Source organism: Mesoplodon mirus (genome assembly GCF_964341445.2).
Source record: "Mesoplodon mirus genome assembly, chromosome: 19".
In the NCBI taxonomy this organism is placed as follows: Eukaryota; Metazoa; Chordata; class Mammalia; order Artiodactyla; family Ziphiidae; genus Mesoplodon; species Mesoplodon mirus.
The window spans coordinates 57843907-57871455 of record NC_138995.1 but is presented as its reverse complement, the minus strand read 5'-3'; the positions used below and the strand labels follow the sequence as shown (position 1 = coordinate 57871455).

Here is a 27549-nt window from a genome sequence, read left to right as displayed (position 1 = left end):
CCCCTCCTGGTCCTAGCACCACCTCAACCGTCCTTTGGTTCCTCTTTTTCCCGCCTTTTCGCTCCTCCTCTGCTGGAGCTGATTGGCTGCGCCAAAGCCCCGCCCCTCTCTTTCCCCGCCTACTCTGGAGCTGACAGGAGCAGGGGCGTGGCCTCAGCGGACGTTGTGCCGCCCGCCGTTGGCAGGCTGCGCGCGGAAGCCCTGCATGGTCCCGGAAATCCCGGGAGTCTGGCGCCCGCCCCGCCCCTTTCCCTTTGAAGCTCTTGGACAAGGAGATACTTCTGCGGCGCATGCGCCGAGTCCAAGGAAAGAGTTGTGGAACAAGGCAGGCAGATTGCGCGTGCGCAGTCGACACAGGGCATTAGAAGAAGGAAATGGACCCCGCTCAATGACCTAGGCATTGCGCATGCGTCTTACTGCGGACTGAAGCCGAACCTCGAAGGACCAGGACGCTTTTCTGCACATGCGCAGGAGGCTCAATGACAGTCGAACATTGGCTAAGGTGAGGGAAAGGGTGAAGGATTGCCTGGCCGGGGGTGGGCGGCCCTGCACCCCTATGTAGCCTTCCGAGCATATCCTATGCGCTTAAAATCCACCTGCCGCCTAGACCCCTCAGAGACTAGTTGTGCCACCACAGGGCTTCTGGGCCCGCAATACGCTCCAGGACTTGAAGACCTCTGACCCCTGCCTAGGACTCAGGCCAACTGAGCACTGTGGGAGGGGACGGACAGCAGGGCCTACGAGGCGGGCGGATGGGCTCTGCGCCCTTCCTGGGGTAGAAACGGACCCTGGAAGTTGGGACACGGAGGTGGAGAGGGCGCCTTTACCCCCAGATGACCTTTGACTTATGCCCATTTCCCTCGTTTAGGCTGCGGGGAAAGGGTCTGGCCATGCTGCATGTGACCCGAAGGGTCTGGGGATCCAAGGTCCGAGTATGGCCTCTGCTGCCCGCGCTCCTTGGCCACCCCCGGGCCCTGTCATCGCTGGCGGCCAAGATGGGGGAGTACCGCAAGATGTGGAACCCCACGGAGCCCCGCGACTGGGCCCAGCAGTACCGCGAGCGGTTCATCCCGTTCTCCAAAGAGCAGCTGCTCCGCCTCCTGATAAAGGTACCGCCCGTCCCGGGTCCGAGAGCCTGGGAACTACGAATCCCGGCAGGCCTCGCGGCGGTACAGCCCTTCATGCTATAGAGGGCTGCCTTGGTGCCCCCTGGGAGTTGTAGTTCCTGTTCCCTTTATAGGCCCAGGTGGGCGTGGAGTGAGTTGGAATGCAGGGGACTGACCTTTGAGATGCAGATAGATGCAGCAGCAGTTCCAGACTTTAGCTTGTTCTGGGGGCTGGAACAAGCACTCACTGGGGCATGGTTTTTCCCTCTACAAAATGGGATAATAATCATCCTCATCATTACTATTACTACTGCCTAATAATAATTATTATACCCACGAAGCTATAATTATAATGATATCACACAGAGCTCTTATTATATGGCACTGTGCTAAACATTTCCCACATATTATTCAATTATTGGACAACCCAATAAGAGAAGTACCACCATCATTCCCACTTTACAAATGAGGTAACTGAATCAGGAAAAGGGCAGTGACTCACCCAAGGTCCTGACTAGTGGCCCAGATTTGAACCAAAGTGGTCTGACTCCACAGCAGGGCTGGGACAAGGGTGAGGCAAGTAGGCACTTGCTTGACCCTAACAGCTTACCCCACTATTGCCATCATACTTGTGATTATTCTGTATTATCATTCATTCATTTAATAATTATTGATTAAACACCTATATGGACTAAGTCCTGTGCTGGGCTTTATCCATACACAAAAGTATATATACACGCACATAAACACACGTGTATATATACGGATACACATAATCACATCACATTCTCACCATTGCTTTTTTGAGAAAAAGGGTATGATCCTCTGTTGCTGATAAGGCAACAGGCTCAGAGAAGTGATGACATTCACCCTGGGCACCGAGATAGGAAGCATAAAAAAGTGGTTAAATATGTGTGCTCTGGAGTCAGATAGGCCTGGATTGTAGTCTCAGCTTTTCTTTATACAGACAGTGTAGCCCTCAGCAAGTGACTTCTCTGAATCTAAGGGTCCCTTCTGAATAATGAGTGTTATAATTCCATCAACCTCCTTGCATCCTCTAGAGGATTATATCATGCCAGCAAACAGTGCCTGGCACACAAATAAGGAGTGACTCCTGGCCAGTAAGTGTCAAAGCAGGAACCTGAACATCTAGCTCTTCAAGTCATCTGTTTTTCACTCTCTGGAGCTACCTCAGTTTCTTGGCCAGTGAAATTGATCAACCCTTGTCCCTTCTAAAAAACGCCCAAATTTTAAAGAGCCAGAGCTCTGATTGTCTTTCTGAGTTGCCCAGGAAAGAATTCCTCCCCATGAGGAAGTAGGGAGAGGCCTAAAGAGAAGTTTTGCTTCCCGAGGTAACAGGAGTTCCATTCCAGTCCTGCGGAGAAGGCGGCTTTGGAGGAGTTTGTGACCCACGTGAACTTTTGCACCTTGTTCCACTACAATCACATCCTGGACCAGCTGCAGGTGAGGACAGGGCCCCTCTGGCCCTGTCATCCTTGTTTGCTTATCCATTCATTAAACAAAAATTCTCTGAGCACTTACTTGGAGCCTGGCCCTGTTCTAAGCACCGGCAATACAGCAGTAAGCAGAAGAGATGAAGCCGTGCCCTTGTGGAGGTGACATTCCAACTGGGGAGATGATAAATCAATAATTGTAAAATATGATACCCAGGAGTTGTAAGTGCTATTGAAGGTGGAATAGAGAGGGACGAGGAGGGCACCTGTTTTAGACAGGGTGGTCAAGGAAGCCTTCTCTGAGGAGGTGACAGGTGAGCTAAGACCTGAGTGAAGCGATGCAGCAAGCCCGATGGGTGTCTGGGGAAGGACATTCCAGGCAGAGCGCAAAGCAAGTGCAAAGGCCCTGAGGTGAGAGAGGGCCTGGAGTGTTGGGGGAATGGCAATGGGACCACTGGCTGGAGGGAGAGAGGGCAGGAGGTGAGAGCAGAGAGGGAGTGGGGGAAAATTGTGCCTGGCCTTGTGGGCCATGCAGAGGACTTGGCTTTTATTCTAAGTGAGCTGGGAGCCGCCGCAGGTGGGCTCTGAGCAGAGGAGGGTCATGAGCTGATTCAGGTGTCAATAGGATCCTTCTGGCTGCCATGTAGGGAACAGACGGTCAGAGGCAGGGAGATCTATTAAAGAGTCTATTATGTTTGTCCAAGTGAGAGATAATGGCAGCTCCCACAAGGGTAATAGCAGTGGAAGTGGTGAAAAGTGGTCAGACACTGCTAATGGTCCGAAGGCATCAGCATTCGGCTGTGTGGGCGGGGCCTTGAAAGAGAGAGGAGTCAAGGGGGCCTCCAGGGGTTCAGGCCTGCTTCTCCCGAAGGATGCAGCTGCCACTTACTGCGACGTGGGAGACAGAGTTGGGGGCAGGAGACGGGTCTGTGGGGAAGATTGAGAGCTCAGTTTTGGACTCAGAAATTTGAGCTGCCTGTTGGACAGCTCGGTAGAGAGAGGGACTTGAATGCGCACAGGCTGGAGGTCAAGGGAAGGGGCTGGGCTAAGAAATCACCCTGGAAGTATCTAGATGGTACTACATGCAACCACCAGGGGGATTAGTCCTGAGGAGTGAGTGCCAGTCCTGAGGTCGGGAAGGGGAACTGGAAGCAGTGAGGGGGCTGGACAAGGAGCCGTCATAGAGAAGTAGAACTCCAGGAAACAGTGGAAGCCAAATTCTCAGCATCCTCCTCCTCCTTCTCTAGGGTCTTGTGTTGGGCGTCTCCAAGACCACCCTCAGATTCACTGATTTTCACAAGGGGCTCACAGAGCTCAGAAAAGCTGTTATGCTCCCAGTACTAGTTTATTACAGCAAAAGGAGAACAGACAAAATCACAAAGGAAAAAGGCAAGGGGAAGGGGTCCAGGAGAGACCAGGCAAGAGCTTCCGGTTGTCCTCTCCCAGCAGAGTCACCGGAACAGTGCTTAATTCTCTCATCAGTGATGCATGACAACACACAGGGAAGCTCACCTGAGCCTTGGTGTCCAGGGTTTTTAATGGTGGTTGGTCAGGCAGGCGTGGTTGACCATCTACGTGGCTGATCTTAGTTACTTAGTCTCCAGCCCCTCCAGAGGTCACATGGCTACTTCATGGCCCCACCATGAATCACATTGTTAGCATAGACTATCGGGTGTGGCCCAAGCCCCTGGTAAACCAAGATACTCCCATCAGGCAGGATAGTCCAAGGGCTTACAGGTTCCCTCCCAGGAGCCCACCAGTTCTTTGGAATGTGCAGGGTTTGGACGACGCAGTCCTGCCGAGTTAACCCTTTACCGCTCCTGCCCCCCTATAGCTCTCCTCTTTGCTTCGATGAGGGGCAACATAGGCCCCTCTGTGTCAGGCTCATCAACTCCTTCCTGCAGAACCAAGGAGCAGCTGCCATCAGCCCCATTTGCAGAAGCAGAAACTGAAGCTCCAAGAGGGCCCAGATGTGCCCAAGATCATACAGGTCCCAAGTGGCAGAGCTAGGATTTGCACCCCTGTCTCCTGGCCTCCAAGCTCTTCTTTGGGGCACTTTTTTAAAAAGTTATTTAAAAATATATTATTATATAAACATTTAAATATATTGAAGCAGAAAGAATATACAGTGCAGACAGACATTCTCACTGACGCAGCAGATTTTAAACGGAGACGCTGAGAGGGTTGGGTAGAAGCACCAAAGGTGAGGGAGACACACTGGGTGACCATTTGCTGGTGACCTCAGTCCGTTGAGGAACCAGGCAAAGAACAAGAAGAGCCCAGTTCAGGCGCCAGCTTTGTCGTTCACTAGGCGTGCGGGTGACCTTGGTAGGTGACCTCTCTCTGCTCCTCCTTTCTCCTACGCATTTATTCATTGAATTCACTCACTAGATATTTACTGAGCACCTACTGTGTCCCCCGAATGGTTCCAGCCCCCAGGACACAGCGGTGAGCCTGAGATGTGTGTATCTGCCTCATGGCGTCATGTTCTAGTGAGGGAGACAGACCCTTGACAAGGTAAAGAAGTAAAATATGTTAAGAGGTGCTAAGTACCATGGATAGGGGTGCCAGATAAAGTACAGAACACCCAGTTTACTCATTTCCTACTGCTGGCATAGCAAATTACCATCAACTGGGTGGAGTAAAACAAGAGGTTTATTCTCTCAGAGCTCAGGAGGCTGGAAGTCCAAAATCACGTTGTTGGCAGGGTTGGTTTCTTCTGGAGGCTCGGAGGAAGGGAACCATCCTATGCTTCTCTCCCAGCTTCTGGTGGGTGCCGGCAATCCTTGGCTTGTGGACACATCACTCCAATCTCTGTCTCCATCTTCACATTGCCTTCTTCTCTGTGTGTCCTTTTCTGTCTCTTATAAGGACACTCTCATTGGATTTAGGGCCCACCCTGATCCAGTATGATCTCACTTTGATCCTTACCTTAATTATACCTGCAAAGACCCTATTTCCAAATGAGGTCGTATTCTTTTTTTTTTAATTTATTTTATTTTATTTTTTAAATTTTTGGCTGCATTTGGTCTTTGTTGCCGCACGCGGGCTATCTCTAGCTGTGGCGAGCGGGGGCTACTCTTCATTGTGGTGCGTGGGCTTCTCATTGCTGTGGCTTCTCTTGTTACAGAGCATGGGCTCTAGGCATGTGGGCTTCAGTAGTTGTGGTATGCGGGCTCAGTTGTTGTGGCTCGTGGGCTCTGGAGCACAGGCTCAGTAGTTGTGACACACGGGATTAGTTGCTCTGCAGCATGTGGGATCTTCCCAGACCAGGGCTCAAACCCGTGTCCCCTGCACTGGCAGGTGGATTCTCAACCACTGCGCCACCAGGGAAGCTCGAGGTCGTATTCTGAGGTTCCAAGGGGACATGAATATTTAGGGGACGCTATTCAACCTTCTATACCCATTTAAATTTGAATTTCAGATAAGATATGAATAGTTTTTTTTTAAGTATAATTATGTCCATGTAATATAATCCTTATATATTGCATAGGACATACTTAAACTAAAAAATTATTTGTTGTTGATCTGAAAATCCAATTTAACTTGATGTCCTGCATTTTATTTCTTTTTGGCTAAATCTGGTAACCCTAATTAAGAAGAAAAAGAAATCAGAGGTATTTTTGCAATTTTAGGTAGGGTAGTCAGGGAAGGCCTCAGTGAGGGGGTGACATTTGAGCAGCGACCTGAAGGAGGCCAGAGTGAGCCATATGGAGATCTGTGGGAATGGTAAGTGCAAAGGCCCTGTGGCAGGGGTGTGCATGGCGTGTAAGGAGGAACAGCAAGGTGGCTGGTGGGGCTAGAGCTGAGTGCCCAAGGGGGACAGGGCTGAAGATGAAGTCAAAGAGGGGACCCGGGGCCAGATCCTGCAGGGCCTTGTGGGACACAGTGAGGACTTTGCTTTGACTCTAGGTGAGGTGGAAGCCAGGGGAGGGTTCTGTGCAGAGAATAGGCGTGAGCAGATTTAGATGACAACAGGCGCCCTCTGGTGGCCGTACCGGGAACAGACTGGGGGTGAGGATGGGAGATGGGAGCTGGGAGCTGGGAGTCCAGGGGGTGAGAAGTGGTCAGATTCTGGATCTATCAATATTCTGAATGTGTTGCCATCAGGATTTACTTATGGGCTGGAGAAAGAGAGGAGTCCAGGATGACCCAAGGCTTTGGGCCTGAGCACCTGGAAGGATGGGCTTGGCCTCTACTGAGATGGAGAAGATGGGGGGCACCGTGGGGTAGAGTGGGGGGGGGAATTGGGGAGGGAGCAGGTTTGGGGAGGAGTTTCAGGACCCCAGTGTGGGACATAGAGGGCCTGAGAGGCGGGTGGTGGGGACGGTCATGAGTCAGACACTCTCCCCCCCTGTGCAGGGATGAATTCAGACTATGAAGGCGAGGGTCTGTGTGAGTGGATGTCCACACTGACCTTGATGTCTGTACCAGGGTCTGTGTGCAAATTAGAAGAAAGCACCCCTTACCCTAGCCTGGGGCTGTCTAATATGATAGTCACTATGTACACGTGGCTGTGTAAATTTGAAATAACTGAAATTAAATAACAATTTAAAATCCCATTCCTCAATTACATCCACCACATTTCAAGTGCCCAGTGGCCATATGTGGCCAGCTTCAACCTATTGGATGGTGCACATGGAGATGTTTCCATCATTGCAGGAAGTTCTATTGGGTGGTGCTGTTCTATACCCTTTATTTCTTTATGAAAAGATGATAAATGTCTAGGTCTGCAGCATCTACAATGGTACAATTTAGGTCTGGTACCTTTGGGAGGGGACATCTAGAATGGTTATTTTGCTGGAAGATAGGGATTAGAGGATGTTATTTTGTGGGCTTGTTGTTGGATTTGAGGCAACTGTGACATTCCTAAAGAAATGTCAAGTGGAGAGTTTGTATTAGTTCCTATAAAGCCTTAGCTGCTGTAACAAGCAGACCCCATAAGGCAATAGTTTAAAGGAAGTGAAGGATTCTTTGTCTCCCACTTAACAGCCTTGTGGTAAGTGGGCCAGGGTGGATAGGCAGCTCTGTTCCACGTGAGATGATGCCGGGATCCAAGTTCCTTCCATCTTGTTGTTCTGTCATCCCCTTAGGGCACTGTCTTCATCTCTGTGGGCTCAGAACTGGGTTGTAGGCAGAAGAGCATTCTAAGCTGGTAGAACAAGGCAAGAGTGTAAAGTGCAGGGGGAGCAAGAAGTGAGGGAGAAGGTGTACCTGTCACTTCTGCTCACGTTCTATTGATGAATTCTCCTAGCCACACCTAGCCTCTCAGAGGAAGATGAGAAATGTAGTCTATCTGGGCAGCCCCATGGCCGCCTTCACCTCTATTACTGTGGCAGAAGGGGAGGACAGAGCTCATGCACTGGAAATGGGTATTAGGTCTGGAACTTGGAGGAGAGGTCCGAAATGGAGATGTGGGTTAGGTAGTTATCTGTGCAGAGGTGCTGTTTAAGGGCAAGGGGATGGCAAGGCGACTTAGAGCGAGCTTGAGGGAAGAGAAGGGAAGAGGGCCTAGAATCAAGCCGTGGGGTACCCCATCATTTAAAGGATGGGGCCAGGAACATCCTTATGTGTACCCACAATCCCTCACGCAGTGACCTAGCTCATTTTTCTTCTCTCTGGCTCTCTCCTCAGGCCTTGTATGACCCCATCAACCCTGACAGGGACACCCTTGACCAGCCTTCACTTACAGACCCCCAGCGTCTGTCCAATGAACAGGAGGTGCTTCGGGCTCTGGAGCCCCTGCTGGCCCAGGCCAACTTCTCCCCGCTCTCAGAGGACACCCTGGCCTATGCTCTGGTGGTCCATCACCCTCAGGATGAGGTCCAGGTGCTTGTCTTCCAGAGGAGAACCAAAACTCCCAGGACGCCTTGGGGTAGGGGTGAAGCCTTTGGGAAGCAGAGGCTGCTGGGAGTTGTAGTCCTGAACACAGGGCACCAGCCCTTGTGGCACCTTTGGTGAATTAGAAAAAGGCTCCTGTTTCTCAGGTCACTTCACTGCCATCTGTTGGAAAAGTATCATAAGATACAGGTCTTCTTAGGACTAGAGACTTTATCACCATCTGTGAGAAAACCAATACAGCTGTCCTTTGGTATGGGGGAGATTGGTTCCAGGACCCCTGTGGATATAAAAATCCCCGGATGCTCAAGTCCCTTATGTAAAATGGCATAGTATTTGCATATATATATGCACATTCTCCTGCATACTTTGTCATCTCTGATTACTTATAATACCTAATACAATGTAAATGCTATGTAAAGTAGTTGGTGGTACACAGAAAATTCCAGTTTTGCTTTCTGGAACGTTCTGGAAGTTCCACCCCTGGTCAGGAAACTAAGAAGATCCCATAAGCCATGTGGTGTGGCCAAAAGAAAAAAAAAAGTCAACAAAATTATAATAAAAATACTAAAATCTTCCAGATTTCCACATTTCAGTGATTTTTAAGATGTGCTTTTTTTCTGAAGTCATACTTTACTGTCTCTGAAATTGGGATGTGACTTACAAGGGGTAGTGTGAAATAGTTTAATTGGCAATATATTTTCCCTTTTAGTTGCTTCATAAAATAATAAATTATAGAGTATCTTAAAATCAGTGGCATCTTAGATTCTAGGAAATACGGTAATAAAGATGACTGTGATGTGAATGGCACCATCTTGGGTGGTGTGCCCTTGTGCAGTATACAACATGAACAGCCATACATGACTGTTCTGCCTACACACTGGGTGATGATAAGCCTGGGAAGTGGGGGGCAGGGGATCATCGAGGGCAGGGGCATCTAATTCGAGTATCCTGCACTCACAGCCCAGCTTATGCTCAGCTGCCCCTGTTTCCTTCTTCCCCCTTGGCAGGTGACGATAAATTTGGACCAGTATATCTACATGCATTTCTGGGTCCTGGGCCAGCGAGTCGGGCAGATGCCCCGTAAGTCCAGCGTGGGCTTCAAGCATGGCTTCTTCAAGTCGTCGCCTGCAGAGAGGTGAGGCGGCCCTTGGTTTCCCAGCTGCAGCGAGAGGGAGCAAGGTTAGAGTCGAGAGGGGACTGACAGGTCAGTGTCTGGATTTGGGTGTCTGGGACCCGGGTGGGAAGTCAAGAAAGGGGGAGAGGTGAATCAAATACTGCCTTTTCTTTCCAAGGAGAAGTAAGAACTACAATTCCCAGGGGAAGAGAAAGGGTAAGGACATTTTTCTCCATTTTCCAAATGAGGAAAACTGAGGCTCAGAGAGGGAAGACCACATTCTGAAAAAGTGGTACCGCCAGGATTCTGATGAATATTATGTTTTTAACAGATATTCAAATACAGAGCAGGGTCAGGAGAGCCAGTGGAGTCACAGGAGTCACAGTCGGCCAGTGGACCTGTCAGTCACCCAGTCCTTCTGGAAATCAGTGTATCAAATACGGCTACGAATCCAAAAACAAAACACAACAAACACCAAAGACAAAACGTCTCTTATATCCCTTAAACCAGTAATTCCACTTCCAGGAATCTATTCCGAGGACATACTTATACGTGCAGACTCTGTGTTTAATTATCTGTCTCTCATGCTGGACTATAAGCTCTACAAAGGCAGCTCCACAAATTCAGCGTTGTCTCTCCAGAGCTAAATAGCACTCCCCGGCACCTAGCAGATACTCTGAAATATATATAGCATTTGAATTTGAAAATTAACTAAAGTAATAAACTATAATGGAAAAAAAAAAAAGAGTAGAGGTACATGCATATATACCTGTGTAACTAAATCACTTCGCTGTACACAGGAAACTAACACAATATTGTAAATCAACTATACTTCAATTAACAAATAATAAAAAAGATAATTAACTAAAGAATCTTAGCTCTCATTTATCAAGTTCTTAAAATCAGAAGCAACCTATGTGTCCAATAATAAGGGATTGTATCATGTCACTGATGCCTTATTGTTGGACACTTACGTCTGACTTTCCTCCCACCATTGTTAATTAGCTTTTAAAATGATAATGTGACTACAGAGCCAGAGAGAGTGTCCTAGGGTTGGAGTGGGGCTCCCTGGGGTGGCCCTGACCATCCTTGCCCCTTCATCTCTGCCCATCAGGAGATACTTTAAGCGGGTGGTGCTAGCAGCCAGAACGAAGCGGGGGCACTTGGTGCTGAAGAGCTTCAAGGACATGCCGTTGGAGGGCCTGGAGCAGCTGCTGCCCGAGCTGAAGGTGCGCACGCCCACCCTACAGCGGGCCCTGCTCAATTTCACGTTGGTCGTCTCGGGTGTGGTGTTCTTCGTCAATGTGGGCATGGTGGTGCTCTCCGACCTCAAGATGGCCACCTCCCTGCTGCTGCTGCTCTTCGCTGCCTTCATGGGCCTGCGGGCCTCCAAGGTAAGCGGCCCATGCCGCCAAGCCTGCTCCTTGGTGTTCAGCCAGGTCAGGCCACCCTATCGTTTTGTTTCTCTTTTTGTGGATTATTCCTGCCTCATGCTGTGCTTCCTTTCCTTTCCTTATTTACTCAATCCAACCTTGGGCAGGTTTCTTGATCTCTCTGTGCCTCGATTTCCTCATCTGGAAAATGGGTGTAATAGCAAGACCCGCCTGGTAAGGCTGTTGTGAGGAGGAAATGAGTGAATCTGTGAGGAACACTGGATACAGGGCTGGCATGTGGCTAGTGGGACACAAGTGTTCACAGCCACTCACTGCACACTTAGTGACGTGGGAAGGGTGTGTGTTTTAGAACCAGACTGCCTGGGTTTGAATCTAGTTCTACCATGTTCTAGCTGTGTGACCTTTTATTTTTAGCTTTTTTTTTTTTTTTTTTTTTTTGGTGGCCACACCGCATGGCATGTGGGATCTTAGTTCCCCGACCAGAGATCGAACCCATTCCTCTGTAGTGGAAGCGTGGAGTCCTAACCACTGAACCTCCAGGGAAGTCTCTAGCTGTGTGACCTTGAACAAGCTGCTTAACCTCTCTGTGCCTCTTTAAAGTGGAGATGACAGTGGGGGTTGTTGTGAGGAGTAAATGAATTAATACGCATACAGTGCAGAAAACAGCCTGGCATATAGTACAGAAGGTATTATATGAGAGTTCGCCATTACCATTATTACTGTAATTATTACTGACTGGGCTCTTGTCTCCTGAGTCTGGGCTTCCCCATCCTGGCCAGGTGTCACTATCAGCAGGGGAGCTATTTTATAAATGCAGCCTCCTGTGTTCTAGCCCATATGGACTGAATTGGAAACTCTGGGAACAGGGCCTGTATTATTAACAAGCTCCCTTCCTGATTCCGCTACATGTGAGCACAGGGCCGCCTCATCCAGTTGTGCAGGTTGTTCACCATCCAAGGATGCGTGGCCGAAGGGACGGTTGGGGGCTGGAATCCAACTTGTGCTTTGCTTGCTGAGCCGCGAGCTCTGTCTCGAGGCTGAGGTGGCCTCAAGGGGCTGCCTTTTACTGATTCTCCCCAGGGTTGGCACTGGCCCCAGGAATGTGGACTGGCATGAAGTGTCTGTTGTACCCGATCATTCACTTGCTGGTTCATTGGTTTTCAAGCCGTTTTCAACCATCCCAGTGGGCTGGTAGGAAGCCTGGTTAATAAATCCCACAGATAATCAGCAGCCTGCGCTGGCTGAGAGGGTTGCAGGGGTAGGGGGGAGCACTTCCTACCTAGAACCAAGGGTCAGGTGGGATTGGAGGGAAGCTCTGAAAGGCGGGGATTGAGCCTTTCAGGGGGCTGGGTGAGCACAGCTTGGGGGGATCTCACAGTGATGGAGTCTGGGGTGCAGCATGGTGAAGCGAGGCCCCAGAGGGAGTGGTGAAGGCCTTGAATGCCAAGGCAGGGGCCCTGGACTTCATCCTCAGGGCAGGGGGCTATGGAAGGGCTGTAAGCATAGAGGGCGTGTGGCAACCACGGACAACAGTGGGGAGGGTGCCGAGCTGCTCTGGGGAGGACAGGACATACACAGTTCTAGCCCAGGGAGGACCATCCATGCTACCTCTCAGTGGCCCGTGGGGATGGAGGGTCCTGAGCCTCTTGGGCTCTGAAGCACCCAGTTTAAAGCCCAGTTCACTAGTTAATTTACTGCATCCTTTAGACATTTCCCATGCCCCAGGCTGGGCCCCCATGCCTTAACTTTATCATTTATTTATTTATTTATTTTTATTTTTATTTTTATTTATTTTTTTATTTTTATTTTTTTTTCTTTTTGCGGTATGCGGGCCTCTCACTGTTGTGGCCTCTCCCGTTGCGGAGCACAGGCTCCGGATGCGCAGGCCCAGCGGCCATGGCTCACGGGCCCAGCTGCTCCGCGGCATATGGGATCCTCCCAGACCGGGGCACGAACCCGTATCCCCTGCATCGGCAGGCGGACTCTCAACCACTGCGCCACCAGGGAGGCCCATTATTTATTTATTTTTAAATTTGGCTTGTGGGATCTCAGTTCCTCAACCAGGGATTCAGCCTGGGCCATGGCACCGAAAGCACCGAATCCTAGCCACTAGACCACCAGGGAACTCCCTCCATGCCTTACACGTGGGCCTCCCTGGCCTCTGTCCAGCTGCCCGCACAGCATCCATCTTCCCCTAAACCCCCTTGTCCTCCCGAGTTCCCCGTCTTGGGACAGATGCTCAGATCAAACACCCGGGAGGCTGATTTTGCCGCAGGATACACGTCCCTCTTTCTCCTTCCACCGCCCCTCCCCCCACGAAAGACCTTGTCCACTTACGTGTTTCCCACAAGCAGCTCCCCAGCATCTCCTAGATCGGGGTGCTCTGTGCTCAGCCTGAAGCAGCCACGTTGGCCAGGCGGAGGGCAGCATCTCTCCCACACCTGCTCTTCCTCCTGGTTCTCCATCTGTGGTTGACCCCGTTGTCCCCCAGTCACTGGCTAGACCCCTGGAAGTCGCCCTGGCCCTGCCCCCCAACCCGGCAGTCCTCAGCCCGTCCTTCCTGCCCCCCCACTCCAAGTCTCTGTGCCCATCTCCTCTCTATCCTGGCTCCAGCTCAGACCCTCTTCCTAGCCCCCCTGTTGGTCCCCTCCAGCCCATCCCCATTGGCCCCGGGGCTGGCCCTGCTTCTCCCTTGCTCACAACTTGGCATCGGAGACCTTGCTTCCCCAGCCTCATCTGACACAATTCTAAGCTTCAGCTCTACCAAAATATAATTGTAGCTCCTCCCCCTGCTTCTCTTGTCTTCTCTCCCTTCGCATATGCTGTTCCTCCTTCTGAAATGTCCTATCCCTGTTATTGGGCTGACCAACCCTGCCTCAGCCCTTACCCTCAGCTCAGAGGCCCCAGAAAGCCCTCCCAGACTTCCTGGGCTGAGAAGGCTCCTGCTGTACTCTGGTTCACTGGGGGCCCCCTCAGCCCAGCACAGGGGAGGCCCATGAGGCAGCCTGAGAAGGGTTATTGAGCTGGCATCCCAGAGATGCCTCAGGGCCGGGCCTGCCCTGGAGGGAGAGGTGCGGGGCACACGGACAGACAGCCACGTGCCTGACGGAGGTCGCAGCGGGCCCTGCAGGAACCCAAGGATGTATCTGCTCATCTGTGGGAAGCGATGACCATCCTGAACCTTGACAATGAGGCAGTGAGTGTTTCCCAAGAACAGCTAGAGCTGGCTTGACCTGTTCCGAGGCCCAGAAGCCTGAGAGAGCACGGTGTGCTCAGGGCAATGCTCGGGGTAAATTGACTAATTCAATGTGGGCTGCGTTCAGAGGGGAGAAGCAGGAGGTGAGTGGGAGAAAGCCTCAGGGGCCAGGCCATGGAGTTTGGACTCTCTGAGGGCACAAGGGAGCCATGGGAGGTCTGTGAGCAGGGGAGGAGCAGGGTCAGTTCTGGGGCTGTGCGGAGACAGGCTGGAGTGAAGAAGACTGAGGCCAGGGAGGAGGCCAGGGCTGTGCATTAAGTGGGCTGGAGGGGAGGGGACCCAGCAGAGAGAGTCCAGGCAGGAGGATGGAGCCAGATCCTGACAGGCTGGCAAGGAGGAGGCGAGGCTGGTGCCAGAGGTCTGGCCTGAGATGGGGTAGATGGTGGGGCCACCCCAGATAGGGACCCCAGGGGAGGAAGAAGCTGCGCGAGGAGCTGGGTGAGAGGAGACACCACACTCAGCGCGGGCCGCGTTGAAGGGAACATCCAGGTGGCCAGCGGTGAGCCCTCTCCAGGGAGAGGTCTGGCCTCACCTGCGTGCCACGGAGTGGCACGACCTGCTCACTTAACCTGCGAGAATTCTACTCCATAAGCTTGGCAGAAACAGGCACACAACCCAACGTGTTTTTCATACCAGACAGTCCCGAACGCACGCAATTCCTGCATCTTGCCTCCAACCAAAGAAATGGAGATTTGGTCCAATGTGGGGACGTAAACCAACTGTGCTGGCTATTTCAGCGATCTTCCAGGGCTGTGTTCAGTTCAGAGGCATTTCACCTCAGGTCTCCGGGTAAGGTGGGCAACACTCTATGGGCAGAAGATACTTGTGTTTCAAGGACCAGCATCCAGCAAGGGGTGTGGACGAAGATGTGTAGCTAATGTTTAAATGCTTGTGACTGGCCAGCCTCTGTGCCAAGTGTTTTATTAACTTACGGAGCACTTCCTGTCATCTGCCTTGGTTCACAGACAGCGCTACCCGAGGACTTAGGTCTTAGCCACAGCCTCACGGCTGGAGGGGGGCAGAGATGGGACTGGCATCCAGGCCTGTGGGCTGCAGGACCCAGCAGCCTTGAACTCATTTGGTGGATGAGAAGAGAAATCTGGGTGGAGGTTCTGAGTGTGAGCCCCAGAGGGCACTGGTGGGCTCTCATTTCCCTCCTTAGGGCCAACAAGGATGGGGAAAGGGGTCCAGGTGAGGCGGGGCCAAAGGCGGGGAAGGGGGGTAGCCAATAGACAGCTGGGCCTCAGACGTGGTCCTCCCTCCCTCCCTTCTCTGAAAACAGCTCATCAAGTATTTGTTGTCCGTTAACACTTCTCTTTGACAATTTAACATTTAAAACCTTTTTTTTAATTATGGAAAAGTTCAAACAGATGCAGAAATAGAATAGTATAATAAGCTCCCTTGTAGCCAGCACCAGCGTCAACAGTTAGCAACAGTCAATCAGGTTTCACCTAAAGACCGCCTCCCCGACCACTGGATTATTTTGAAGCAGATCCTACACGCATCATCTGGGAACACTTCAGATGATGGATTAAAAAAAAAAAAAAATCATTGTAACAAAAAGTGCCCAGACTAAAACTCCTATGGTCCGGAAATCCTCGAACACATCCATTAATACGTGGCTCAGATGAGCAAACCAGGGGCGAGAGCATGTGGATTAAACATACAAATACCCAGGCCCCAGTCCTGGGGACCTGAACCGAAGACGTCTGGGGAGGTCTCTGGAGCCCTCGTGAAGGGCTGTACCAGCGTAAGTGACCCAGGGGTGTGTATATGGGTGAGGGTGCGTGCTGGGTGGGGGGGGGTGTGTTTGGATGGGGGTGTGGAGCCCCAGCACGGCCCTGACCCTCCCGGATCTCGTCTGGCCTGCAGATGTTCGGACAGCGGCGCAGCGTGCAGGCGCTGGAGCTGGCGCACATGCTCTACTACCGCAGCACGTCCAACAACTCGGAGCTGCTCAGCGCCCTGGCCCTGCGCGCGCAGGACGAGCACACCAAGGAGGTGCTGCTGGCGCACAGCTTCCTGGCCCGGCGGCCCCGGGGAGCGCGGGGCCAGCCGGAAGGTAGGACTGCGAGTGCCAGGTGGCCCCACACTGCCCCGCCCCTTTCAGCCCCGCCCCCGCGAGGCCCCGCCCCATCCCAACGCTGCCTGGCTCAGACGTGGCCCCACCTGGAACAAACTCCACCCTGCCCCTACCGGGTTGAGACTACCGTTAGTCCCAAGTGGCCCTGCCCCAGTGAGACACCATCCCCACGATGCCCACCTCCCAGTCCCGGCTCGAGCTGGTGAACCCGATTCAGCAGTCGGGACCTCTGACCCAGCTTCTGCTCTTCCCTGGGGTGACCTCCCTCTCCTAACCTCAACCTCGATAGGAGTCTTGGATCAGGCTCCTGTTGTGGCATGCTCCCCACTCCCCGCCCGCTACGTCCTATACGTGAACCCGAACACTTCCTACAAGACACCCGTATCCGTTACCTGTGTAAGCGCCCTGAGCAAGAGTCCCTGGCTTGTCCCCAGATGAGAGCCACAAAGCTGGGCCTCCTAGGCTTCTCCCAAACCCAGACCCCTCTTATTCGTTGTGCTGCGCCCTCCCTGCTGCCCGCTCTCAGTCCTTCCGGGTCTGTCTGACCTCCTCACAACACCTGCCTCTCCCTCTGCAGAGACCTCCCAGTGGCTCCAGTCGGAGGTGGAGAACTGGCTTCTAGCCCAGTCAGGCTGTGACGTGGCCTTCAACGGAACTCGGGCCCTGGCCCACCTGCAAGCCCTGACCCCCAGCATCGGGATGTACCCGCCCCCGGGTTTCCCCAAACTAGGCCCGCTGGCTACTGTCACCTCCCCCAAGGCCGCACCACCCAGCACTGACGAGCCCTCATCGAAACCTCTCAGCCCGGCCCCGCCCAGCCAGCTGGTTGGTAACTAAGCTCCGCCTCCTCCCCGACAAGCCGTCAATCATGGCTACGATGCTTCACCACTCCACAACCTCCAGTTACTCATTACTACTTACTCTGTTTTCTTAAAGTCGCCCATCAAGGCAGCCTGCTGTTGCTAGGCCCCCTCTTCGGATGAACAGCCAATCAAGGCTTTTTGGCTCTGCTTCTATTCCATCTTGGTTCCCCCGACCCCCGCCCGCAAACATTTAAACGTGGTGCCAGCCAATCAGAGCTGTGCAACGCTACAAACCACCAGGCACAGTTGTTCAACTGTGTTCTCCCGAGGCTATATATCACTGTCTTTTTAGCCTGTACCGGGCAAACTGCCCATCGTGTTCACCGAGGCGGAGCTCCAGCCCAAGTCCAATGAGAACCTTTTAGCCCGGTTCTCTGGCAAACCGCCAATGACAGCTGTTGGGCGCAACCAACCTAGGGCAGCCAGTTGTCCCTGCGTGGAAGCAACCAATCAGAATGTTTAGAGGAGACCCGATCTTTCTATCAATTGCAGCTTCTTATAAGGCAGGCCATTTCGTCAAGTGTCGATCAGCTTGTCCAGGCGGAAGGGGTTGGGAGCTTTGTGCCAGGCAGAAAGCTGGGCCAGGAGGAACCAGAAACCATCCTCACCCCAAGGCTCACGTCCACTCAGGCCCCAACAACGAAACTCAGGCGCCTTCCCTGCCCAGATCCCTCACCCTTTCTACAGAAACTACCTCAGCCTGGATCTTGCCTCCACCAGTGGCCTGTGCAATATTTACTGGTCTATCAATGTCTCCCCTGTCCCGTCTCCCAAAGGAATAAATCATGTTTCATAAATCTGGATGAGTGGGGTAGCCGCAGGGGTTGGAGAGAAGGAAGGCATTGGAATCCTGGAAAGAAGAGACTCTGGGTCTTGGGGGAATGCATTTTGGGTGGGTCCCGGGCAAAGAAAGCTGTAGTACTAGAGAGAGACTGGGCTTGGAGTTGGTGAAATAGAGTGGCTGTGGGTCACAGAAGAGGATCTTAGGGAGGACCTGACTCCTGAGCAGAGCCCTGGTTCCCCAAAAGACCGAGTCTTCTGAACACAGAAGATAGGGCAGATTGTTCACTGCACAAAGACACACAGCCAGGAGGCGGGTTGGTGTAAAAGCCAGCCTCTCCCCGTCCCACTTGTGTCTTGATGTGGGGTTGAGTAAGCCTGGAGAAGGGGGGGGTGTCATCTAATTTTTACTAAGGTGTCATATGGATTAGAGGCAGCATTTGGAGAGGGTGGGGGAAGAAGAGGGGTTGGGTTCCAAGAGGGAAATGGAAAAGCGTCTTCTCAGAGGAAGTGTCAGAGGGAGAAAAAAAAGAGACCAACTGTTACCAACCAGGGTTCTTGGCCTCCTTAATCAATAGAAATTGATCAGAGGCCAGATAAGAAATTCAGGCAAGGCTTTATTGGGGTCCCTGCTGCAGCAGGGGGGAGCGAGAACAAACGACAGTTTCCCTTGAAGTGGGGTGAGCTAGTCCCTTCTATGGGGTGAGGGTAGGGGTGTGTCCAGGGGTTGGGCCAGAGGAGTGGCTTAGGTGGCTTGCCCACCCCTTCAGTGGTGTGTGCAGTGGGCATGCGCAGTACCCTGCTTTTGCTCCTGGTTCTTCAGAAGTGGCAATTGGGCTTTTTGATCTCTTCGTATCTTGTTGTCCAGAATTTGCCCCAAGTGCACATGCACGCAGTTAGTCCCCTATAGTTTCTTTGTATTTTGTAGCTGGAGGAAATGTTTGTCCAGGTGCAAGCAAGGTAGCAAAGGGTCCCAGGTCCCAGCCTGTCTAACAGCAATCTAGAACAAGACACACAGCCTTGCTGGTTGAGAGAGAGAGACCCTTGGCCAAAGAGAGAGAACTGGAAACACAGATTCCTGGCTCTTACCTAGAAGTGCCTGAAGGTCTAGTCTTGGGAGGAATCCTGAGTTTTGAGACCGGAGGGCCCGGGGGCCTCGGGTCTGTGGAAGGGGAAGAAAGGCTGCTGGGACCGCGGGCTCCTGTATCCCAAGTTAGAGAGAGATGGGGGCCTGGAGCTAGACGTTCTGAAGACCAAGCTGCTGCTGATGGGGGCTGTCCCCATTCAGGAAAGATCAGGCACGAGCAGCCTGGGTCCCAGAAGAAGGAAGGAAGGAAGGAAGGAGGCAAAGGTAGAACGAGCGGTTAAATGGTTTTATTTTCTGGAGGCGGGGTGGGGGTTTCGGGGTGAGATGGAGGGGCCGGGATCCGGCTGGGGAGCCGAGGGGACGCGCGGCCCTCACTCCCGTTTCCGCAAGTGGATGTAGATGATGCCGCTGGCCAGGGCGAGGGGGAAGGCCACCCAGGCCAGGGCGAAGCAGTAACCGAAGCTGCCCCCTGATGGGCGCTCCGCCAGGATCTCCTCGGCGTGAATGGCGTAGATCAGCGCCCCGGTAAACACCGCCACGCCTGTGGGGAGATGGGAACCACGCGTCACGCAGGACCCGCACAAGAAGACTGCATTTCCCAACAACCCACGGGCCAAAGAAGCCGCGGGAAGGCGAGTGCGCAGCACCGCTGCCTGCTGGGAGTTGTGGTTCGCTCCCCCAGTGCCGTGCCTCGGGGCCACTGCAGACTGGCCTTGGGCAATTTAGTTAATTTTTTCGGGCCCCCCTTACTCATCTATTAAATGGGACGAAGATACCTACTCATCCATCCATCCATTCAAGGAATACTTTTGAGCACCTTTCTACAAGCCAAGCGCACAGATAGTGAATTAATAGAACGAGAGGGAACCTAGAAAGATAATGTTCCCAAAAACTGATGACTATGATTAACTTAGTCCTTTGCACCTGAAGTCAAAAAACTGAAAAGTACATAAAACTCCCTGAAGTGTCTGATACTTAGTAGGTCCACAAGAAACAGCAGCTGGCTGACATTATAAAACCACTACTATTATGATTCAGAGTTCTCTCCTGGCGAATTAATTAGCTACCTATCCCTGCTGGCCCCCCTTCATCCCTGGGATCTAAGTTATTTGTCCACACCCCCTTCCCCAGCCCTGGCTCCTTGAAGCCCTAAGTGCCAGTTCCCCCATAACTCAGAGCTGCACACCACAAACCACCAAGTCACTGAAAACTACAACTCCCCTAAGGCCCTGGGGCAGAGAGGTAGCCAAGGGAGGAAGCTCAGGTGGTCTTTGGGTTGTTGAGAATTGTTTTCATTCATCAGATGTCTATTCTCAGCTCCCCCCCACCACACACACACACATCCTCACAGGCCTCCTCCCTTCCCTTCAATTCCCAGGGAACAGTGCTCACTGGTGCAAAGCTGGCAGAGGCCAGTGGCATAGAAGAGCCCTCCTCGCCGCATGGTGTAGAGCTGGAACATGAACAGGATGAAGGACAGACAGCAGAGGATGAGGGAAAGCACCATGAGGACCTGTACTGCCTTCAGCCAGCCTGCAATAGGAGACAGAGGTGGAAGTCACAGCAGGTCCAGAGTTCCAGCTCCACCTGCTTGCTCGTCATTGCCCCCACCAACCCTTCTTCCATTTAGAGACATACCTTAGATACTTAGTAGTATCACTTATATCGACCTCAATTCCTGTAACTTTCCTAAATTCCCTTATCAGTTCTAGAAGCTGTTTGCAGATTCTTTAGGATTTTCTATATAAAGATGTTCACTGGGAATCAAGACGTTTTTACTTCTTCCTTTCCCATCTTTATGCCTTTTATTTCTTTTTCTTGCCTTGTTGCTTTGGCTACCTCTAGTACAATGTTGTATAGAAGGAGAGCAGAAATTCTTACTTGCTCTTAGGCAAAAAGCATTTAATCTTCCACCTTGACTTCAAAATTTCTATGGATGCAGCTCCGCTCCTTTAGAACTCAGATGCACCTGGTCCCACTTCTTTAGAACCTTAGAAGGATTCAGCCTCACCTCTTTAGAAACTTACTGTGGTCCACCCCATTGGAACTTGGACAGACTGGTCCCAGCCACCCCTTCAGAACACCTGTCTCCTTAGAACTTTGGAAACATAATCATATCTTCTCAGAATCTTGGGAGCTTTTCCCCCTTTCTTTAAACCTATAGCATGTGACCTCCATTCCTTCTGAATCATAGGGAGTGGGGCTTTTAGCCCATCCTCTTTAGAATATGAGTATACTTCCCCCTAGCATCCAGATAGATGGGTCATCATACATCAGCTTCAGTCACTCAGCATGGGGACCCAGACCCGCCCACTCAAACCTTGGGGGGTTCCCAATGCTTGGTCCCAGCAGGAGACTTGGGGTTACCCCTCCCTTTCACAGACCAGTTTCCAATGCCCCTCACCCCTCACCATTCTCGCTGACATTACTGCAGGCCCACGTTTTGTTGTCACTGTTCCATGTGCAGTCGTACCAGAGATTCAGGGACTCCTTCCCGGGGAGGGCCCACCAGGACTGGGATGGACAGAGGAACAAGGACAAAGTTAGGGAGACTAGGAAGGGTTAGGAAAAGGGCAAGGTGCCATGGGAAAGCATGGATTTAGTAGGAAAGTGGGGCCGCGGGGAGGCACGTAGGGTGGAGGCAGAGCTCAGAAGGGTGAGTGCTAGGGAAAGGGGGCGGGGCCCGAGTGCCTTTAGTGGAGGGGCGTGGCAGGAGTCTGCAGGAGAGCAGGAGACTCCTACTCCAAGTAAGCTTACCTTGTCCAAAGTGGCCACGAAAAGCAGGATGAGAATGAGGATGTGAAGGGCAGAGACCACCAGCAGGAGGAGTGACATGGCTGCTTTGGAAGCCTGGGTGGGGACGTCAGGAGACCATCACATCAAGAGGTTGGCACAGGGGCGGGGGACATGTCTGAATTCTGGTGGAGAAGGGGGCTGAGTCCAGACTCCCAGGTCTAATGGAAAAGGGGGCTAGGAGCCCCGGACTCCCGGTCTGAGAGAGGAGGAGGCTGCGCTCCAGACTCCTGGGTTTGAAGCAGGACGGGGCTGGGGGCCCGGGGCCCGGACTCCTGAACTCCCCAGGGCCTGCAGGGGGCCAGGGATGGACACTCGGGTCCGGGAATGAGTAGGACTAGCAATGTGGCCCCCATCTCCTCAGAGCCCTGTCCCTGGGCACATATGGGCCAGGTTCTGAAAATTCATATTGCCGCCTGTTCAGATTCATCAGAAGCTGGGGTCTGCCCCCAGAAACAGGCATCCTTGAGTCACCACACTCCTCTCCTGGGGTGGGGGGAGGAAGGGGGACCTGGTGAGTCAGCTGGTCGGTGACTCATCTCGCCCCTTTGCCTCCCAAACACCAGGGAAACCCCAGCCCCTGGCTATGCCCATGAGGTCCCCACCCCACCCTGCTGCCAGACTAGTGTCTACTGGACACCTTGTAGGGAAAGTGGACAAGATCCGTGTTGGGAGTGGGGAGAGGCCCGAGAAGGAGGCGCCAGCTTCCCATGACCCTTCAAGTGTCCAGAAAGGGCGGGAGAGGGGTGGGGGGAGGTGGCTGAAGGGTCCCCCGACTCTGCTTGTTCTCACGAGAAGCCCTGACCTCAGGGTCCTCGGGGGGGAGTGGACAGCCACAGGATAAAAACGGCAGGAAGTTTTCGGGTGGGGAGGCTCTGCTGGGAACCCTCAAACTCTGCCGGGCTCCACCCCTGCCCAAGTCTCCACCCCAAGTGCAAAGAGATCACTTCTTAAACTACAAGGATTTCCAAGCTTCTCCCAAGCTGGGGGTCTCCCTTCCAAACTGCTGCACACCCAGGTAAAGAAACAAATCCCAGTCTGAATAACGGATTGGAAACTTACCGAGCGCGGCGGAAAAAGTCAGAGTTGAGTCAGTCTGGTCCCTCGCTTGGGCCTCCGTGCCCCGCCCTTCTCCTCCCTCCTTCCACCCTGTCGAGGCCCCCGCCTCTCGCCGCCTTTCTCCCTCCCTCCCTCCCTCTCCCCTCTTGCTCTCTCCCTCCTTCTCCCCTCCAATCCCGGAACTCTCTCTCTCTCCCCTTCTCCCTCTATCCCTCTCCCCCTCTCCCCCCTCCCTCTCTCCCTCTCTCCCTTTCTCTCTCCTTCTGCCTTTTGTCTCTCTCGGTCCTGTCCTCACTGTCTGTACCTCCTTCCTCCTCTCTCTCCTCACTCTCCTGGTTTCTCTTTCTCTGCTCCTCTCAATATATACTGACCCTTTTATACCCACCCTCACCACACCCAGCTGAGGTCTGCAGCCAGAGGGAGGGCCCAGGCACTCGGGTTCCTCATTCTCTGGGCCCCCACCCACTGCCCCCAGACAGGCATCTTCTGGGGCTCCCTCCTGCGGTTGAGATGATGCGTCCTTGGCAGGAAGGGAACAGAGCTGGGGCCCTCAGGTGGGGCAAGCATCAGGGGTGGGAGGATTTGATTCTCAGGCGTCTGCTCTGGGACTGGTCCTGGGACTGATGTCTGCTTTCCTTTTTTTTTTCGGTACGCGGGCCTCTCACTGTTGTGGCCTCTCCCATTGCGGAGCACAGGCTCCGGATGCGCAGGCTCAGCGGCCGTGGCTCACGGGCCCAACCGCTCTGCGGCACGTGGGATCTTCCCGGACCGGGGCTCGAACCCGTGTCGCCTGCATCGGGAGGCGGACTCTCAACCACAGCGCCACCAGGGAAGCCCTAATGTCTGCTTTCCTTGATGGGGCTTAGGAATGAATCCTCAGAGGGATGGGAGACTGGGGCATGAGGCCAGATTCCTGCAGCATGGAGTGAGCTGAGGGCTGGTGGCGTTGGTACCACGGTGGGGGTCAGGGGATGGGAAATGGGGAAGTGTGGAACTCCAGAAGGGGGCAGGAGGTGGAAGTTCAGAACCCAGGGCTACTGTTTCCTGCCCGGGGGAACTTGACCAATTATTTCAACTCTCTGAGCCTCAGTTTCCTAATCTATGAGGTGGGTACAATACTACTCATAATACTGACAATATACTAATACTGATAATAACAATTCTGATACTTATTCTAAACGAATAAGGTAATACCAGTACACTAACACACCTAACATGTTTATTCCTTCCTCATGAAACATTCATTGGACATCTATTATGAACCCGGAGTTAATAATGAAAAAAACAGATGGGAGCCCTGCTGCTCTTATGGAGTTTCCCTTCTAGTTGAGGGAGAGGGACAATAAAGACAAAACATCAGTGAAGAAGATAGATTTCAGATAGTGATAAAGGCTTTGAAGGAAGTAAAATAGAATGACACTGCTAATGATGGGAGGCTACTTTAAAAGGGTGATCTGGCCAGGCCTCTCTTAGGAGGTGACATCTGAGCTGAGACTTGCAGACGGGAGTCATCTGAATGCGGGGCAGGGAGAGGACGTGCACAGGCCTTTGAGAACAAGTCAGGTTGTTTGAGAAGCAGACAGAAGGGCCAGTGTGGCCAGAACATAGGGAACGAGAGAGAGTGGTAGGAAGGGAAATCAAAGAGGGCCCTTGAAGCCTCGAGGAGGAGTTTGGATTTTATTCTAAGTGCAGTTGGAAACCATTGGAGAGTTTTAAACAGAAGTGCGGTACCAGGGACTTAATGTCAACTATTATTATCATTGTTATTTAATTCTTGGGTTACTGAATTAGGGTGGGGGGTGATCACCACTAAGTACCTGGGTCTCTTGGCAGGGTTGGGTGCTTGGTGAAAAGTGAGGGACAGGGAACCAGATGTCTGGAATATGGAATTGAGAGCTGGAGAACTGAAATCCTGGGTCCCTACAAGGGAAGGGAACTGGACGATGGGATGTCTGGGTATCTGTTTGGGCCAGAGCTAGAGGTACTTAGCTAGAGAATGGCTGGTCATCTGGGCTCCCTGAGGGGGTGAGGGAAGGGCAGTTCTGTGACTGGGTGGGTACTCGGGAGACCTGGAAGCTGGGTATCACTATAGCACAGACTGTATAGAGATATGCTGGCTGGATTCAAATTGAAACTGCTTTACTCATGAGCTGTGATTTGGGACAAGTTACTAATCTCTTTATGCCGCAGTTTCTTTATCTGTAAAATCGAAATAATAATAGTAAATACATCATGGAGCAGTTCTTAGAGGAGTGCCCGGCACCAAGTAAGCACTGTGGTATGTGCTTGTCATACCAGACATTGGGGCCCTGAGTGGATTCAGTACTGGGAGACCCAAGGTCAAGGTCTCTAGGATTTGGGGAAGGGGCAAAATCTTGGGTCCATTGGGTCCCAAGACTACAAAGTTGGGAGTACAAAATGAAGGTCCCTGGGGGTGGGGAATAAAGTAGTTCCAGTTTACATCTTTGAGAAGGACAAGGGACTGGAGGTCTGAAATCAGTTCCCCAGGTAAGTTAGAAAGCCTGGGTCACTGGGGGAAAAATGAGGGACTGGAGATCGTATGCTCTTCAAGGAGGCAAGGGGACTGGACCTGGGTCCTGGGATCTAGGGTCTAGGGAGATGGAATTGAGGGCGGGAGGTGGGGAACAGGAGGCTAGGACTCTGAATCAAGCTCCCAGAGCGGAATCAGCGCCAGAGTTGGGTACCCCGGGGGTGTTCGGGGCAGGGGGTCCCCCATGCTAGGGCTCTATAGAAGGGGGAGAATCAGGGGACGCGAGGGCGGTGGGGGGATCTCCCCCTCCTGGGCCTCCAAAGCTACGAGCTGAGCGCCCGCGGGCCGCTTCCTCCCACAGGAAACCGCAGGCATCGGGCACACCCAGCCTGCAGGGAGCGGTGCCTACTTCCAGCCCGCTCTGTAGAGGCCCACGGGGGCAGCCGCCTGCCGTCATGGGGGCAGCCGCCTGCCGTCAAGGGGGCAACAGCCTGCCGTCAACGGGGCGTGCCCTGCGGGGCGTGCCCTGCGGGGCTAGGGGCGCCGCCATGGGGGCGTGGCCGGAAAGCAGGGGCGGCACGGAGAGCCCTAGGCCCCGCCCGCTTCCGCCTCTCAGTGTGCGGACCTCTAAGGCGGCTGTGGGTTTTTGGCTGCCTCTCTGGCGGCCGCTGGCCGCGCATGCGTAGTCAGCCGCTTCGAGGACCTGAGGCGGCGGTGAGCGCTCCTCCCCCCCCCACAATTCCCGGCATCGGCACCGCGTGCCTGCTGATGAATCCTCAGAACAACGTGGTCTTAATCAGCTTAAGACATGCATCTCTCACGCCCCGTCCCGAAGGACCTTGGCCCAGTTCCAAAGCCTTTCAGACGTTTCCCCCCCAGCCCTGCCTCCACAGGCTCTTTTAGCTACTGCCTCTCCCTCCTGGAAACACACAGCCCAGCCCTCACAACCCTGTGCTCCCCAAATAGACCATCTCGACCTCCCTCCCCAGGCTCTCTGAGCCTGAGTGCCTCCGGGTTAGTCGTCCCCCCGCCACAAGTCTTGGGAATCCGCACTCTTCTGGCGCCCTCCCACCCGACCCCTCCCGTGTTCTTCCAGCCACGCCCATTTCAGCCCTCGAAGCCCCACCCCTCACAAGGCCCTCAGCCCCGCCCTCTACAGGTATCCTTGCCCCTCCCCTCTCAAGGTTCCGAAGCCCCGGACTGGACGGGTTTCTGACTCCCTGCCGAGGCTCGCCAGCCCCAGCCCTCTCCGGCCCCGGCAGCTCTGCCCTCCCCTGAAGCCCCGCCCCTCAGGCCCACCCAGGCCCTCTCCTCAGAGGCCTTTTCAGTCCCGCCCTTCATAGTCCTCTACAGCTCCGCCCCTCGCAAGGGCTACAGTTCCGCCCTCACAGGCCCTCCCAACCCTGCCCCTCACAAGGCCTACAGTCCCGCCCCCACAGGTCCCGCCCCTGGCGGGACCCCGAAGCCCCGCCCATCGCAGGGCTCCCCTAACTCATCTTCTCATAGCACCCGAGCTCCCCGCAAGTCTCCTCGTGGCCTCCTCGGCCTCTCCTCCCCAGTCTCCCCTCCCACTGCTTTCTTCGGTGGCCTTGGTTCCTCCTCGGCTGCTGTCCTCAGGCCTCATTGGCCCCTCATCTCCCCAGTAACCAGACCACAACAGTGGTCTGGTTGGAACCAAGCTTGGAACTTGGTCTGGTTCCAAGCTTGGAACATCCAGGACGTATCAGGCACTCCAGCCCAGCAGGTAGGGACCAGGCCTCGCTCCCCTCAGGCGACGGGGTTGGGGGGATTTCCCCCTCCTCTGTGCCCCCTCCCCAAACAGCCCCGCCTCGGAGATACCGAGAGCCTAGAAGACCCCCCGCCAGAGTCAGAGCCGCGACGCAAGACAGAGAATGTGAGAGGTGGAAGGTCGGGAGAGGCATGGGAAGGGACCCTAGAGGTCACCCACTCCAACCCACTGGAGGAATTGAGGCTCAAAGAAAGGCCAGAGCTAGTTCTTTTCCAATTCCTAGTCCCTCGCTGTTCATCGCCCGCCCTCCTCCTATAGCCCTCTCCTGCTCGCCGTCTGAAGGGATCCTGTGCCACCCCTACAGGAGCCCCACCCTCTTTGGCCAAGATGCCTTTGGGACTCTCTGCTAGGAGCGCTCGTTCCGAGGATGGAAGCAAGGCCCTCCTGGAGGGAATGGGTAATTCATACATTCTTTATTTCATTCATTCTTTTCCCGGTT

General features: G+C 53.4%; 3 protein-coding genes across 10 annotated transcripts in view; 2 read left to right on the top strand and 1 right to left on the bottom strand.

Annotated features, from left to right (window-relative positions):
* The first annotated feature begins 464 nt into the window (after nucleotides 1–464).
* On the top strand, nucleotides 465–17908 carry TMEM143 (transmembrane protein 143). Of its 2 annotated transcripts, XM_082607172.1 has the most exons (8): nucleotides 465–502; nucleotides 869–1109; nucleotides 2466–2570; nucleotides 8195–8389; nucleotides 9409–9536; nucleotides 10630–10909; nucleotides 16038–16227; nucleotides 16826–17908. In XM_082607172.1, exons 1-8 carry the CDS (start codon nucleotides 480–482, stop codon nucleotides 17083–17085), a joined length of 1422 nt encoding a protein of 473 aa, XP_082463298.1. In that variant the 5' UTR covers nucleotides 465–479; the 3' UTR covers nucleotides 17086–17908. The 2 variants fall into 2 exon arrangements, with proteins under 2 accessions (XP_082463298.1, XP_082463297.1); XM_082607171.1 differs by lacking the exon at nucleotides 465–502 and having other exon boundaries at nucleotides 658–1109.
* Nucleotides 17909–19250: 1342 nt separating this feature from the next.
* EMP3 (epithelial membrane protein 3 (MAM blood group)) lies at nucleotides 19251–22971 on the bottom strand. Of its 2 annotated transcripts, none has more exons than XM_082606109.1 (5): nucleotides 22834–22971; nucleotides 21736–21896; nucleotides 21390–21492; nucleotides 20371–20511; nucleotides 19251–19519 (listed from the first exon to the last, which is right to left on the bottom strand). In XM_082606109.1, the coding sequence occupies exons 2-5, from the start codon at nucleotides 21811–21813 to the stop codon at nucleotides 19350–19352; spliced, it is 492 nt and encodes a 163-aa protein (XP_082462235.1). In that variant the 5' UTR covers nucleotides 21814–21896; nucleotides 22834–22971; the 3' UTR covers nucleotides 19251–19349. The 2 variants fall into 2 exon arrangements, with proteins under 2 accessions (XP_082462235.1, XP_082462234.1); XM_082606108.1 differs by having other exon boundaries at nucleotides 21736–21828; nucleotides 22834–22969.
* Nucleotides 21903–27549, top strand: part of ODAD1 (outer dynein arm docking complex subunit 1) — a 31026-nt gene continuing 25379 nt past the window's right edge. Inside the window, exons 1-2 of one of the 6 annotated variants that reach the window (XM_082606106.1) lie at nucleotides 21903–22789; nucleotides 27415–27507. In XM_082606106.1, the coding sequence (XP_082462232.1) occupies nucleotides 27438–27507 (70 nt within the window). In that variant the 5' untranslated portion in view covers nucleotides 21903–22789; nucleotides 27415–27437. Of the gene's footprint in view, nucleotides 22790–24340; nucleotides 25339–26938; nucleotides 27066–27368; nucleotides 27508–27549 lie in introns of those variants that run through there. The other 5 variants (XM_082606102.1, XM_082606107.1, XM_082606105.1 and 2 more) reach the window with 5 other exon arrangements.